Source organism: Rhagoletis zephyria, unplaced genomic scaffold (assembly GCF_001687245.7).
Source record: "Rhagoletis zephyria isolate East Lansing unplaced genomic scaffold, Rhagoletis_zephyria_1.1 Rzeph_scaffold_00376, whole genome shotgun sequence".
In the NCBI taxonomy this organism is placed as follows: Eukaryota; Metazoa; Arthropoda; class Insecta; order Diptera; family Tephritidae; genus Rhagoletis; species Rhagoletis zephyria.
The window spans coordinates 1-16,024 of NW_016157460.1; the positions used below are offsets into that span (position 1 = coordinate 1).

Consider the following 16,024-nt stretch of genomic DNA (forward strand, 5'->3'; position numbering starts at 1 on the left):
CTTTTTGATGGCGCGTAAGGACCATATGTTGCTCTTTAGCAACGTAAAAGGGTGTGTTTGAGTATATTTAATTGAATAAGTAAAGCAAATTTTAGGGTAATACAAATTATTCCGAGTTTATTCAAAAATGGGAAAATATAGTGGACTGTAGGCTAAATTGAATTTAATAAACTGGTCTAGTCGACGATTCGATTGCGAGTGCCCCCATACCGGTGTACGGGTGCCGAGCTCACATTCGGAAAAAGTACATATTTGACAATTCAGTACGTTCAAAAGGAATTCTAGTACAATTTTAAACATATATATATATAAGGATAGTGAGTATGTTCAGTTTCGAATTAAGTAATTCTATTACATTTCAAATATGTATATAAAGTAAAGGGTGACTAATTCTTCATGTAAATTCATTAAGTAATTCTATTACATTTCAAATATATTTATAAGATAAAGGTTAGCTAATTATTCATCATCATCCATGTCTTCGACACAGCTTTATATAATGACATACATATTTACGTTTCATTAGAGCTACTTTTTTGTCGCAGAGTGTACATAAATAAACGTAATCTCACCTCCACAGCCATAAATATTTAACCAAAATAACTCATTGCACTTTCATTAACTTACGCGCCTACTCTTTGTTTATTTCGTTGCTCAAAATACCTCCTTTAACAGAACCCGCTCTCGGACTTCGATTCGCGGCATTTTTAGCGATTTCGTTCAATTTGCCAAATTCAAAGCCAACCGGTCAACTCTTCGAGTTTGCAACAAACCAGCCGAAATAGCTGAGATACAATGTTGCTGAATATTGGTCAGCAACATTTATTTACTATTCAAGTTCAATGCGAACATTTTTCAAAATTGCTTGTTTATTTGAATGTAAATATGTGTATATACATACGCATTAATGAGTATTTGCACATACATACCATGTAGGAAATTATCAACGAATAAAACGATTTGCAGGTTTGGCAGTACTGCAATTTTGACTTTTTTCATAAAAAATTTTTAAAAAATCGACCATACAAGAGGCTGTCGACAGTCTAAAACTAGCTGTTGCCGCTACTAAAAAAATATGTATCTAGTATGTTCAGATATCCAAGCCGCCCTTAAGGAGTTTGAGTCTATCACAATAAATTCTAAAACACTTGTAAATTTGTGGTTGGCCCGGATATGAGTTCGAGACACAGTGTGCAGGTGTCCTCTCCCCCTTGCTCTGGGTCGTCGTGGTAAACAGTCTACTAGAGGAGCTGGAGAAAAATGGACGTCGGTTAATTGCCCACGCAGACGTTTTTGCACTTATAGTTAAAGGTAAATACCTGAACACACTTTATGAACTGATGCAACGTGCGGCCAAAAGTGGCCAAACCATCAATCCCAGTAAGACAGAACTGGTCTTATTCACTAGAAAGTATAAAATCCCCGACGCTGTTCTTCCCTCAATTGGAAGTCAGCGCTTACAGCTGTCTGACAAGGTCAAGTACTTGGGCTTGATCCTTCACAGGAACTTGTCGTGGAGACCAAATATCGAAGAAAGGGCCAGGATGGCATCAGTGGCTTTATATTGCTGTAAGGGAGCGGAATTTCACCCAAAGTTGTTTATTGGCACTACGAGACCTTAGTCAAACCAATTATGTTTTATGGCGCCCTAGTCAGGTGGAACTCACTGGAAAAGGCTAAACTAGCTAAGCAGCTAGAGCGCGTATTTTATTGGTATTAGTGGGGCAGTGCGGGCCACCGCCGCATTGGCGATCGTGAACGTAATGCTGAACGTAGTGCCTGTCGACGTTGCAGGCAAAACTGCCGCGGCGCGGGCAGCTATTAGACTCAGAGAAACCGATTGGTTGACCTACTTAAGAACTGGATACTCTGGTGTTCTAGGGGGTCTTCGATTTCATCCCAGAACGCGCAGATTACTACGTCATCGAAATGGCTCCAAGGAGCTTCTTCTCTGCCCATTTTCCCTGGAAGGACTGGGCCGGGCGGACCTTCTGAAGAAGGGGAGCGGTGAACTTCTTCACAGATGGATCGAAACTAGACGGCAGGGTTGGAGGTGGAGTCTTCTGTCGGGAGCTCTCCATCAGCACTCAGTTCAGACTCTTCTTCTTCTTCTGCAGTGTTTTTCAGGCTGAAGTGGCTGCTATCAAGGAGGCGGTGGATTAACTGCTCCCAAGTGCTATGTTAGTCAGGGAGGTGAGCATTTATTCTGGTAGCCAAGCGGCTATCTGGGCCTTGAGTGTGTTGGAGGTGCACTTTAACTTTGTTAATAAACGTCTTCTCTCCCTCGTTCGGGAGCGTCCGAACACTTCTGTATTATTCCAATTTTGTTCCGGGTCATAGTGGCATTGGGAGGTACTGTGTGGCTGACAAATTGGCCAGGAAAGACACTCGTGAAACATTATCGCCAGATAAAGAGTGACCGGGGGTGCTATTGCTAATCTGTGGTAAACTCTTGGATAGATGGGCCTCATAGCAGCTCAGCGAGCGCTGGGCGAAAACTAGGGCATGCGCGATTGCAAAGTCCTTCTGGCCTAGGGTAGACCGGTGGCAGTAGAGGGCACTCCTCACACTCACAAAGCCGCAGCTCTCACTTTTGGTGGTGGTTCTAACGGGTCACGCAGTAAGGCCCCCGCATGTCGCAGTTGACTGGAAGATGGCGAAGTGGAATCACCTATGCGTTTCCGAGGCCAAGGTTGAACTACTTTGGCTCTCACATCCTTAATAGTCCCGATGCGCTCTGGGGCATTGAGATTAGCCGAATTCGTAAATACATAATCGGCTCGGGGCGTTTTATCGTTTAAGTGTTGGGTGCCATTCAGATTTTGGTATCACAAAGGACAATCTATTAATTGGCTAAGTGAGTCCCGTATGCACGGGTCTACCACCTAACTTAACCAACATACAATTGGAGGGCGCTTGAGAAAAAGCTACTGCAGTGAACGAGAATTGTGTTTTACCATGGAAAGCCAAGTCCTCATATATGCTGGGTAACTTTATGCTGGGAAAATTACCACACTCTATTCAGTGATAATGCTGCTCATAAATCGTACATATACCCAACTTTCTCCTTTACTGGCACTATAATAGGATACAATTAAATAAATACACGAAACAAATTTTTTATATAATTTACATAACACAAATTTGTATCTTCAATTAATGCATTTTTGCTATAAACAGTTTTCTAAAGCTCCTTAAATTCATCAGAAAATGCAATATTCGCTAATGATTAACTAAACTTAAAATACTAACACAAATAGATAGGAAAACGCAAGCATTTTTTATACACTATTTTTGATTAATTCTGCTTGCAAACAAATTTACGTAGATATATACACCGATGCACATTATTCATAAATATCTCCATACACATTTACATGCCACACAATACGCACGCGCCCTTCACTCGGGCACATACACCGGGCTAATATCCAGCACTTCGTGTCGCTCATCTAAGCGTTCATTTCGCGCCAATGTACGATTCACATCCAATGGTTCCACATAGCCCAACGAACGACCCATAGGCGCTAATACAAGGTGCGCATGCGCCTGCGACGAACCCTGATAGGAGACCACCGAAGGTGCCGCATCGATTACAATACCCGCTGCTGCCGCTTGATCAACTGGCTGTGCATTGCAATGGTAATGGAAAATAAGGCAGCTGAGGAAAAGCGCAACAAATGTGGAAAACTGCAAGAAAAAAAGAAAAATATATATACATAAATATGTTGGAGTTGCAACAGTGACAAAGTTGGCTCAATGCATGAACTACATACTGACTATATATCTACTTACAAATTTCATATTTATGTGCTTGAACAACTTCAAAACGCTCAAATATACTCAATGCTTTACGCGCACACTGTTGGAGAAAAAAGCGTAGACTAGAAAAGCGCAATGCCGCGGACAGACTGAATGACTGACTGATCGGTTGCTTGATGGCTAGGCTGGCTGCTTGCCTTATTTACTAACTGACTAACTTTTAGCCAAGTGAATGTGTGAGTGGGTACTTAGCAAGCCGGTGCGATTGTTGCTGTTGCGCTATGCATTATTGGCAAGCACATTATTCGAGTGAATGCGCGGCGAGTAATGTATCAGAGTTGCGGTAAAAACTTGATTTCATATAACCGCAAGTATATACTCAGATACAAATGTATAAACTAACAAATAGGTAAGCGCTTTAGGGTATTTGTACTTACCTATGCCTTTTATTGGAATAGTCAATAAAAAAAAAAAAATATGTTTAGTAATAGCAAAAACATTTTGTTGTAGGTATGTATGTATGTATGTGGATGCATGGATATTGAAGCGAGAAGCGAGAAACGTGTAAACGTCAATGGCGAACACTATGCGTAATTTGTGCGCCATTTGAGGAGTGTCAGACGACGAAGAAGGTGGAATACAAAACTATTTTGAGCTATTTGATAAAAATGTGGTGGTTCAGGCTTACTCAATAGAAGCTTCATATGCGACCAGCCGACCAGCCGACCAGCCGATGAGATAAACCGCTCCCAACAGAAAGGACATAGGTTCGAGCTAAAAATCGAAAACAAAAAATGTCTAACAGCGCTCTGCTCTCGGCAGGCAGTGGAAAACCTCCGAGTTCTATTGAAAACCTTCTCATTAAACCGTTTGCCTTAAAGGGGACGTGAACCGGATGAAAAATTTGGTTGGTTCGGTTCAGTGGCTGAAGCGTTTTTACACCTTCGGTTTGGTTCGTGGAAAGGGTTTTGTGTCTTTGTGAGGTGTCGGCTCGGTGCAATGGGTCGAGAATTAAAAAAAAAATATATGTAAACTTGTATTATTTTTATTCAGTAACAATCCAGAAAATAAAATAAAAGCATATGGATTAATCCATGTCAAATGCACCAATGGTTGGAATGGACAATTTTCTACCAAAGGAAAAAATTTAAATTTTTCGAAATGTGTGCAAAATTCTATTTTCGGAGATTACGCAAATTTATTTTTTGAATGTCTCAAAAATTATTATAGTTACAAATATAGTTCTGGTCTCATTTTAAAGATGATATTTGGGGTCATATAAAGAAAAATCTAAAAATAAAAAAATATTACAGAATTTTTAAATTTAAAAAAATCGTAAAAGCAAAAAATTATACATTTCTTAACTTATTTAGAGTTTTTTTTTACACGCAGTAAAAAAACTTATTTGATAAAAAATAATTGATTTGCAATAACCAGTTGAGATTGATGAGAAAAGATCTTCTAGCTTTTAAACAAACATATTATTACCTAAGAAAAAATAAAAAAAAATATGCCAAGAATTGTACTGTTAAAAATTTGGTTGAAATGAACATAAAGACTTTATAAAAAGTAATTCGGTTTTCGATTCGCTTCAAACATTTGGGGAAAATTTCGATTCGTTCGTTTAATTAGGATAAAAATCAGTTAATCCGGTTTAAAACCGATAATTTAAAATTAAATAATGTTTTTTGAAAATTCGTAAAATATACTTTTGTAAATTTCTCGAGAATTACTTAGTGGGACTTTATTCAGCTTTGAAAATATTCTTCCGCCATCCATGACACTTAAGGGGTATAATATCGAAGTGAAGAAATCAAAGTAAATTTTCTTTTTTTGCAAGTGTGAATAACAAAACGGAAAAAAATATATTTAAGAAAAATAAATAAATATAACAACTTTTTGTAATGTAGGTACTTTTATTATTGCTGTTGTAGGTGGCAGCCGAGCGATTGCATTGTTAACTATATATTTCCTCCAGCTAAGCTTATATTGCGTAAGAGGCTTTCGAGAAGTAAAATAACATAAAAAGAAAAGGCTTATAAAAATAAGTTATAAGAGTAGAAATAAATGTACAATAAGTAAACAACAAATAAATAAATAAAATAAATAAGTGAAGGTTGATTGAACACGCTGCTTGTTGAGCGCGGCCCTAAGTGAGCCGCATATACTACGAGTATAAATATATGTACATACATACATGGGCGTAACAACGTAGTACCTACACTAAAAATACATTAAATAACAACAACCACAACAATTGGGCTGCAGCATGTGAGCAAAGTAGCTAAGCGTTTTAAGTACAGCCGCATATAGCGATTTTTATGTATATTTATTAGGGTGGACCTTAAAATTAAGCGAGCGATTTTTTTCAGTCTCACCCCTTCAATCGGTAATACCACGGTCACAAATTTTATTCCCAATTGGAGTCGGTTAAGACGTCTTCATAGGGTAATCTGAATTTTTACCCCTGTGCGCCACGAGCGAGCCAAAATATATATGTATGTGATATCTTCGACTATAGTAGCATAGACTTAGGCGTTGAGGCTTAGGAAATCGAATGTAAAAATTTGTTCCTACATTTAAGGACCACACTTTCATATACACCTGTACATATATTTTTTTGTATGTATGTGCATTAGGGTGGTCCAAAAATGTATAAGAAAAAGTAAAGCTGGAAATTTTAAGTTCTCACCCACAGGGATTGTTTTATACCGAAAAAAAAATATATCCCCATTTTTTTTTTTTTTTTTAAATCAAATTGAGATATCACCCGAAGGGCTCAAACTTTCCATGTAATTTGTATGGGAAAACAACAAATTTTCGTAGAAATGGTATAGAATTTTGAACAAATCAATATTTTTCCGTCGGGAAACACTGTAGTAACTATATTTTACAGGTCCGCTAAAAACCAGAAAAATTCAATAGTATCCAGAAATGGTTAAATAAACAATTGAGTATTATTATTGGAAGTCTCGTGAAGAGAACCAGAGTTTTCCGATCGAAAAATATTGGTTTTCAAGAATTCTTTGCCATTTCTACGAAAAGTTGTTTTTCTTCATATAAAATACATGAAATACTTTGAACGCTTTAAGCTACCTATAAATATTTTTTTGATTTCAAAATAAAAAAAACTAGGGTATATTTTTCCCATATAGAACAATACTAGTGGGTGAAAGCATTAAAATTCCGACTTAGCTTTTTTTTAGACCGCCCTAATGTACATGTCAGCCAAGCCACCAAAGATCGCTTGCAATCAAATTAGCGCAAGCACGGTGTTGGTAATTGCAACTACAGCACAAAGGCAAGGAAATACGCACTTTAATGCGCCCAGTAGGAAAATCTTAGCTATTTTTATTAGAAACTTTTTAATAATCGCAGGCTTTAAGGGCCGATTTAGATATTTCTTTTTGTTTTTTATTGTCATTTATTACGATTAGATGGTTTAAAGATGATACGAAAATTAAATTTTAATTGCGAAATTCTTAAACAGTATCACATAATGATGCTCGCGAAAAAGGTGAAGGTTAAGGAACCTAAAAAATACGAAAACTTCAAAAAGACAGGGAACTCGATTTTTGTTATATCTAAATAAACAAATAAGAAAGTCTAAGTTCGGGCGGAGCCGAACATTAAATACCCGGCGCAATTATTAAATATATGTTTTCCACCTTTCCGAAAGCTACCGCTACATGATGAGCCGGCGTGTATAAATTTTATGTAAACTAACGTCCTTAAATTTCAAAATATTGAAATTTCAAGCATTTCTGAAATTTACCGTTATATGAAAAGCGGCCGTAATTTTAGTCCGATTTCAACAATTTTCAATGGTTTACTTTTATGTGGCAAGCACAATAACCATACCGAGTTTGGTACAAATTGCTAGAACGGTTAGCGAGATACATATACGTGATCATAAGTGGGCGGTGGCACGCCCATTTTCCAAAATTGTATCATGAACCTATTTCCTGGTAAAGAATTGTTGCAACCATCATTTTGAATAAGTTAGCTTTAATATTTACTGATTTATCGAAGATTTCGTATTTCTCTAAATTACCCTTATATGGGATGTGTGCGTGGTTATTGTCCGATTTTAAAAATTTTCGGCCATTTGGTATGCTGTACCAGGGCCAACAACTGTGCCAAGTTTGGAAGAAATTGGTGTAGCGGTTACCAAGATATACACATGTAACCATAAGTGGGCGTGGCTACGCCCATTTGCCAAAATTTTGTAATATTCTTATTTTTCGTCTAAAACTCATTGCAAATATCAATTTTGAGTAAGTTATCTTCAGCAGTTACTAAAATATCGCAGTTTTTGTATTTCTGAAAATTACCGTTATATGGGAGGTAGGCGTGGTTATTGTCCGATTTTGCCCATTTTCAATACCATCCGTCCTACGCCCAAAAGAAGTTCACGTACCAAGTTTCGTTAAGATATCTCAATTTTTACTCGAGTTATCGTGTGCACAGACGGACGGACGGACGGACGGACGGACGGACGGACAGACAGTCACCGCTTAATCGATTTCTCTTTTCATTCTGATCATTTATGTATACATTTGTCTATATCTATCTCGATTCGTTTTGCCTGTAACAAACAACCGTTATGTGAACAAAGTTATGATGCCCTTGTGCACAAGTGCGCTCGGGTATAAAAAGAATGGAAAATACTCCAATAGTATTTAAATGCTTAAGCCTGGTTTTCCCGATACCTTTCGGGATTCGTCCAGGCATTTCGCGTTTTAACTGGAATTAAATATTAACTTTTTTTAAGAGTTCTTAAACAAAATTAAAATGTTTTGGTATTTTCTACTTAAAATAAAAATCCGCGCCAGTGTGATCCCTCCTCGCGGATGAAGTGAAACTAAGAGTACATAAAGAACACATTTCGAGAGAAATATGTTCGCAATAAATTTTATAATATTCTTCATCTTCATCTCTTGTATTCACCTTTATCTTCATCTGCAACTTAATCTACATCTTTAACTTTAACTTCATTTTTATTTTCATCTTCACCTGTATCTTTATTTTCACCTTAATCTCAATCTTCACCCTCATCTTTATCTTTATCTTCGTCTCTATCTTTATCTTTCTCTTAATCTTTAACCTGAAATTCAGCTACACTTCCATCTGCATCTGCATCTTCTTCAGTAACACGTATCACTTCAAAAAAAAGCGTAAGAAAACATAAACATTATTTAAAAAAATACCATACAACTAGTCAATGCTTTTGTATAGACTAGTAGGAAATTCTTCAGCAAGCACAGGTTTTCCTACAGGGCACTCAATTAAATTTTTATGCTTGCACAGGTACTTACAATTACTGCCAAATTAACTGAGCCGGCAATTCAACAGCTAATATATTTGTTAAAAATTTGATTTATAAGTATTTTATCTCCATTGGTGGAGGGGAACTCATGAGTGCAGATGACCTTAACCATTGGCAAAACATAAAGCGCCGAATGATGTTGCTACTCTGAAACTTAAAAATCCAAAACCGATAATTTAATGTACATACGTATGTATATGTGTGTATGTATACCTACGCGTAGATATGCATTATTTGCGAAATTCCCAACCGCATAAAATTTGTGGCTGCTGCACGCGCGCGCTCCACTCCAGTTCGAGACACGTCATTAGCACACACACACATTCAGCAAAGCACTAAGCCACAAATGCGGCTGCAGCAAACGATGCAACATATAAATTTCATTTACGCACATCATTGAAGTTAATCTCGATTTGTGCAGCGCGTCAAACACGTTCGAATATTATTTAATACGCAGAACAAATAAGTCTCGCTGAACTGGAGAGGAATAAAAAAATATATACAAAACATACACAAAATGGTAAATAAACATCTTACGAAAATCAATAAGTAATTCATAAAAACTTAACCCCCCCCCTTTCTTTCCGCTTTCGCTACAGCTTTTATTCATCTTCTTCGCCTGCATTGCTGCATGTCACGCCGGCCTTTTGGTCCTATCGCCAAGTGATTTTCAGAAAGCCGGCGACATTAACATCTCCTCTATAGTGCATAATGCACCATCTGCCGTTTCGCATACATCTTTTACACGAGTGCACAACACACACCACATCAGTAACCCCCGCCAGCATACACAATCTGCCTCCGCCGCCCAGCCTATTGGCACCACCACCACCAGCACTACAACACAAGCGGCTAGCATCGCGGTGCAATCGCCAGTCTATGGTACGGCACAGCCATTGCATACCATACCAGCGGCTGTTGTGAAGCCTGCATCACCGGCTGCGGTGCAAGTACTGGGAAATATTGCCACCGCAGCGACAGCCACACTCAAAGGTGATACGCCAATCATCCAGTCACTGACGCATACGCCAGCACATTTGACTTTCGCCGCCCGGCCAGTGGTCTACCAGACGTTACCTGAAATTAAGCCAGTGCGTAAAATTAGTTTTGATGAATTCGTGCCAAGTCCAAGGAAAGTGGAATACAAGTATATCCAATAATATAAATCTATCTGTTCTGCGATAAAGTGTAATGTGTAAGAGAAAATTAAAACTTTGGTTACTCAGAGACACTTTCAACAATGTGTATTTTCAAAACTTTACTTTGTGACTAGTCGCAAAGAATGTAGAACTTGATTTGGGGAGCTCAATGGGTCATGGAATCAGGATAATCTTTAAAGGGTGGGGCGTACGGTTCTTTCTGAAACAGTGGAACAGACCGAGAGTTGGCAGAAAGCCTGCTCCCTTGAATCGAATCCGCAGCCTACTAAGAACTGGGCACTTACAGCGAATGCTTGACACCTTTGCAAGTATTATTTCGAAATAATTTGCTTCAGCTGGAAAGTCGCTCCATCTAGCTTGGGTCTAGACCAGTTTGGAATCTTATTTTTTTATTTTAGCTGCCCAAAGTTGTATGTTGCGCAAAACTTTACTCATGAGTGAACTGGTTGTGGACAGACACTTCCAACTTATTGTGATGGAGACGTCGTTTGAATAAGCGCTAGTCTCAGCAGATTCTACTTCCACTTTCGACCCACTTCTTGTAGGTCATCACTGACCCTAAATGCGGCGATAGGACGCCACTCTCCAGCGTTCCTCTTTTGAACGGTCTCCATCTACTATGGCTTGCTTTGAGATATTCTTGATGTACAGGGCAATGTGAATTATCCACTTTCAATAGCCGCCTCTATACGTCTGACAACACTCTGTATCGCGGTGTCCACCGATCTTCCTTTCGAGTAAGCATGTTGTGCTTTTGAAAACATATTTTCCTTAACCTCTCCAGAGTCTTTTGAATCCCCAATGTAAGGATTTTAGGTCTATGGTCCATGTGGTAAGCGTGACCACTTATACTTGCCTTCGGAAAGAAAGCAATTCACGTCATAAATCAGCCTTATCCAGCCCTCGAATATGTCACTTAGTCGACTTTTGATTCGCCTTCTGCAACTTCGCAAGAAAGATGCCATCTAGACCCTCTGACTTGTTCTGTAAGAAAGAGTTCAAATACCACTCCAGACAGCGCGGCGTCGCGAGATATCCGTTTGTGTGATGGTTGCATTAGTTTCCCTCACCCGTTTCCTAAGCGTTCCAAGTCTGTGGTTCCACCAAAGGGGATTTTCCCCTTCCTTGGTCTTCCTTGGGTGGTAAGCCTGCTTTTAAGCACCAGCCAGTGTTTTAGACAGGATTCCTAAACGAAGTGTTCTTCGGGCATTTTTTGGCAGAGTTAACAAAGCCTATATCGGCGTAAACCCAATAAGGCGAGTCTTCCAAGGACCCTACATTCCGTCAGCAATACACCAGGCTTTAAAGAAAGTTTTGAATCAATAATTCTACTCGACGTTGGCACTAGCTACGAATCTTGCCGAACTTCGAACTACCACTATTTTAATGTGATGAAGAGTTTGCTTGAAGATACTTTACTATGCGTCAGGTCTATCCTTGCCCCCGCCACCTGCATCCTCCCTACACTCACTACATCCGTTCGCCGTTTCTGCTGCAATCAGGCCTGCTACGGCTCCAGGATCTATGTATTTCTCGACTTATCTTGATTCGAGCGTGACTTAGCACGCTAGGTAACCTATTAAATAAACGAACGCTAAGTCTATGGAAACAGCACTAGAAAGATTACTATTACTAAACACAAAATTTGCTCACTATTTATGATAGCGCTGACGGATCTGAACTTTAGACTGTAGACATTTTTGGATTAATTGCGTGCTAATCTAGCGGGAGTTAAACAGATTAGTAATTAGGGGTACCCAATAAGATGGAAGCTTACCTCATTTTCTATCCGTCTTGACAGTAAACTAGCTATTGAAAAACATCTGTGGAATCTGTGCAACAGGGCTTCTAGATGACTCTGAACATAGTTAGGCTCTATAAGAGCATATATCAACGCCCGCTGTGGCTTCACTGTTTATCATAGCTAACCCGAGGCGTCGGTTTACTAACAACTGGAAGGACTTGATCTACTTTTAGAGCTTTCATCCAGTGGCCGCTATGCCGACTAAACGTCCATCTCTCCAAAAGCAGTTCATAGATTTCCACAGAAACTCTTATACATACTTTCGTAGTTAAAAGAAATTATCTCTCTAGCCAATTCATCAGACATTTTTCATCTTCTTGTAATGTGCACTAAATCCCATATTTGCCTGATTTGGAAATAATTGGAGGCGGCCAAGGCAGATGTCAGGCATTCTTCCACAGATCGTTTCATTTGCTTGAAATACGCAGCGAAAATTCTCAAGCCTAAGCTTGAGATGACCGCCACTATCCCATTCAACTTTAAAGGGGATATATGTAGAGAAGCATCGGGTTTCTTTCTCTCGGGCATATGGATTTCTTAAACGAGGAGGTGAAGGAGAACCCAGTGCTTCCTAGCCAAATGGCGGAGCAACTGTGGAAACCTTACCTGCAAGGTGTACGGGTACAACTATAAGAACAGCGTTAAACGCTAGAGTAGAAGTTGACCGAAACAACTCGCTGATTCCAACAAGGAGGGCCGCCTTGAGGGCGGTTTACCTACATAACTAAGTAATACAGACTTCTTTAGTGCATTGCGCCAGACTCAAAATAATCGGCTTGATTATGGTTTCAGACATCAAGTATGCAGCAAGTCCGCAACTAGCGTAAGATCCTACAAAGTGTCTTGAAACTTTTCTCCAAGGACTTGTCGTTTGTATCGTCTTCATAGGCGATAGGTGGACTCCTCTCAAGGTCCCCCGGAATGTGATTGGAAAACACACTTAATCCGTTTTACAGTTTTTTTGTTCTGAATTGGATTAGACCTCTTTGGCCAGATTCTGTGCTAAAAAGAGTTGGATCTATGTAGCTTAAGACGCAACTTAGTCGTTATGTCAAAGACATCGATATCCATATTTACAAAAGTAAGTTCCAAATTTCAGCCAGTAATGAATCACTTCAAACAACAATCTTTGTAGAGTTTAATTTTTTATTCCAAAAAAGTTGCATCCAAAGTCTAAAAATCACAAGCGAAATAAAAAAAAATTAGAAACCACAATACAATTACTTAAATTTCGATTTTAAATATTTAAATAAATTTCTTATTTGTAAAGTATCAGCCTGGAACACAGTAAGCAGTTTCAAAAGATTCTAAAGTAAATAATAGCTAGATCAGCAATTAGAGCATCTCTTGCCTCAGAGTTTGTTTTTTTTGTTGGCACAGCTCTAGGCATTGTTTGCACTCGAGACGATGCTTGCACTTGCGCTTGCACTTGCACTTGCACTGGTTTTGGCGTTGGCGTTACTGTTGCTGTTGCTATTGCTTTTGACGTTGATGTTGTCCGCACGCACAACGGATGTTTGTGGTGCAAGGATGAGCGGGGTGTGATAGGCGCGCAACACTTGCGACGTGATTGTACGCACTGCGGGTGCCACAATGGGCGTGACCACACGCGCATGCTTATGCACCACCGTCTGACTCTGATGCGACACGGCTGTCGGTATTTTCTGCACCACTTCACCCACCTTAGCAAGGGTCGACTCGCGAATAGTAATGGTCTCCGGAGCGATGACAGTACGCAAGCCTGGCCGTGTTGAGATGGTAATGGGTAGCGGTATAGTCTCGGCGGGTAAGATGTGATGTTGTATGGTTGCGCTGGAGCTGCTGCTGGATGGCAATTTAATCGATGAAGAGACACGTAATGCCGAGCGCGATGCTGAGGCTGATGCCACAGCTGGTCCCACAGAGGCGACAGCCGTAATGCGAGTTAGGGGTGAGGATGCGGCAGCTGAAGAACCCGTCGCCGGTGCAGCGGTGGCTACGGCTGTTACTGATGCTGGCGCACCTGACTCCTGATCGTCGGCGTTACTCGCAACGTCGTTGCTATCTTCCTCCTCCCCCGATGTGACGGCGTTCGATAGTAGCTGCTGTGGTGTTTGAGCCTTAGCCGTCAAGGATATTTTTCGATAAGGCTTAATAAGCGAGCTGCTGCTGCTGCTGCTGCTGATTATGTTGTAAAGACCGTCCGGCGCTGGTGAGGCTACACTGCACACAATGCAAGCGAGTAGAAGTGGCAACTGCGGATGAAGATTTATGAGTTGAATGAGTGAATAAGCAAGAGCACTTAGTAAGGTGTTAGTTAAGGCTCACCAATTTGAACATTGTTATTTCGCACAATCTTTCAAAATGTTTGCTTAAGAAAATACCAGTTTCTTACTGATGATCGGGCCTTAGTTTCAGGAAGCTTTTATACTTATCAAATGCCGTTGCAGGTGAGTGATTCTATGACAATTGTCATCTTAGATTTCGCTTAGGTTCGTACGAGTATGCAATTTAATAGAATAAATATCCAGTTTTTCATCGCATCAATGGCCACTTGATTTATGATTGATAGGATGGATGATTACGCATTGTTTGTTTGTGAGTTACTAATATGCTGTAACAACAATGATATAATTTTTATATTGAAATTTGATACTCATCAACACATGCAATGATCATTTGTACAAGTATATATATTAAATATTAAATATTCGTCATATCTCTCAGCTTTCCAGATTAAAACTCAGCAAAATCATCGGCTATCCGGCAATTAGAGCAAAGGCAACAATTTCTATGCAACTGGAATCAGTTTGTGAGTACTTAAAATTTTCTTAAATAGTTAACCGTCCATCTCCAGAGTATATGAATCGAAGAGCTCAAAAGCTAAGTCTTTCCCCGCCTATCGTGTCCACCGCAGAGAGGCTCCAAAGAAGAAGAAGCAAAAGGAGCAGTGCATTGGGAAACATTCCTATTATGCACGTTAACAAGATTTTAAAATTATAATTTCCGAGCGATTTGTGCGATTTTGTACCAAGCGAGGTACTACAGGTCTTTACACTCCAATTTATTAGACTGCTAGTTGAGACAATCAACCTGCAGTCGAGCAGGCGAATTTAGGAGTGGCGGAAGTCAAAACGAGAATCGGATCGGTAGTGTCGGTATCGGTCTTGGCTAGCATAGCCCCGCAGTAGTACCCTCACTTATCCTTTTAGCATTCCGCATCCAGAGCCCTGCCACCTGACGGGTTAAAGATAACCCCATCAGCTCGGGCCGTAGTGCGAGTAGGTTCATAACCATTTAGTAGGACCCCAACCGGGGGTGCGCCTATGTACAAATGAAGTTTTGTTTTTGGCATTATTGGTCGCTTATTGGCATTTTTCTTTACTTTTTGTAAATATTTCTGTTTTAATTCATTTGGTGTTTTATTTTATGATTTTAGAACCCCCCTTATACTCATATTTGTCTTGTAGTTGACTATTCTGAAAGTTGTGTCTAAGAGCAGCTGTGGCAGTCAAGTGACGAATAAATTTGCCCTCTGTTGTGATGTCAGCTTTTTGCCGTTGAGCTTTCCTTGCACTGCTGGACGCACATTTTTTGCTGGAAAGGGGCGTGTGCTTATCTTGGCTGCAGAAAGATAGTAGTCCGTATGGCGCTCGGAGTGTGCATACGTCCAAGACGCTGCAACCTTGAATTCTGTCTGTCACAACATGATCGATTAGGTTTCTCGTAGTTTGATCTGGAGACAGTTATGTGGACTGATGGAGTCACTTATAATTGAAGCGCTGACGGTCAGCCCCGTTATCGGACGTTTCGTCGTGGAGGCTGGACTTTCCGACGGTATGACCGAAGATCCTTTCGGAATCTCTCCCCTATCACAAATCTGAGTAGACGTCACAGGGTCCTATTGTTTTTTCAGCTTGTCCCATCCAGCGCATTTTTTGAATCGCGGTGAGGTGAGCTTTAGTCTTCCCGACGACATCAACCAGCCGC

General features: G+C 39.9%; 3 protein-coding genes across 3 annotated transcripts; 1 reads left to right on the top strand and 2 right to left on the bottom strand.

Moving 5' to 3' along the window:
• Nucleotides 1-3,116: 3,116 nt before the first annotated feature.
• LOC108359350 (uncharacterized) lies at nucleotides 3,117-3,924 on the bottom strand. Its single transcript, XM_017611184.1, has 2 exons — nucleotides 3,796-3,924; nucleotides 3,117-3,690 (listed from the first exon to the last, which is right to left on the bottom strand). The coding sequence occupies exons 1-2, from the start codon at nucleotides 3,802-3,804 to the stop codon at nucleotides 3,403-3,405; spliced, it is 297 nt and encodes a 98-aa protein (XP_017466673.1). The 5' UTR covers nucleotides 3,805-3,924; the 3' UTR covers nucleotides 3,117-3,402.
• Nucleotides 3,925-9,480: 5,556 nt separating this feature from the next.
• Nucleotides 9,481-10,266, top strand: LOC108359342 (uncharacterized). The gene is made up of 2 exons (XM_017611170.1): nucleotides 9,481-9,611; nucleotides 9,691-10,266. The coding sequence occupies exons 1-2, from the start codon at nucleotides 9,609-9,611 to the stop codon at nucleotides 10,249-10,251; spliced, it is 564 nt and encodes a 187-aa protein (XP_017466659.1). The 5' UTR covers nucleotides 9,481-9,608; the 3' UTR covers nucleotides 10,252-10,266.
• A 2,926-nt stretch (nucleotides 10,267-13,192) lies between these two features.
• retinin (cornea-specific protein retinin) lies at nucleotides 13,193-14,419 on the bottom strand. The gene is made up of 2 exons (XM_017611169.1): nucleotides 14,363-14,419; nucleotides 13,193-14,289 (listed from the first exon to the last, which is right to left on the bottom strand). Exons 1-2 carry the CDS (start codon nucleotides 14,372-14,374, stop codon nucleotides 13,438-13,440), a joined length of 864 nt encoding a protein of 287 aa, XP_017466658.1. The 5' UTR covers nucleotides 14,375-14,419; the 3' UTR covers nucleotides 13,193-13,437.
• Nucleotides 14,420-16,024: the final 1,605 nt, after the last annotated feature.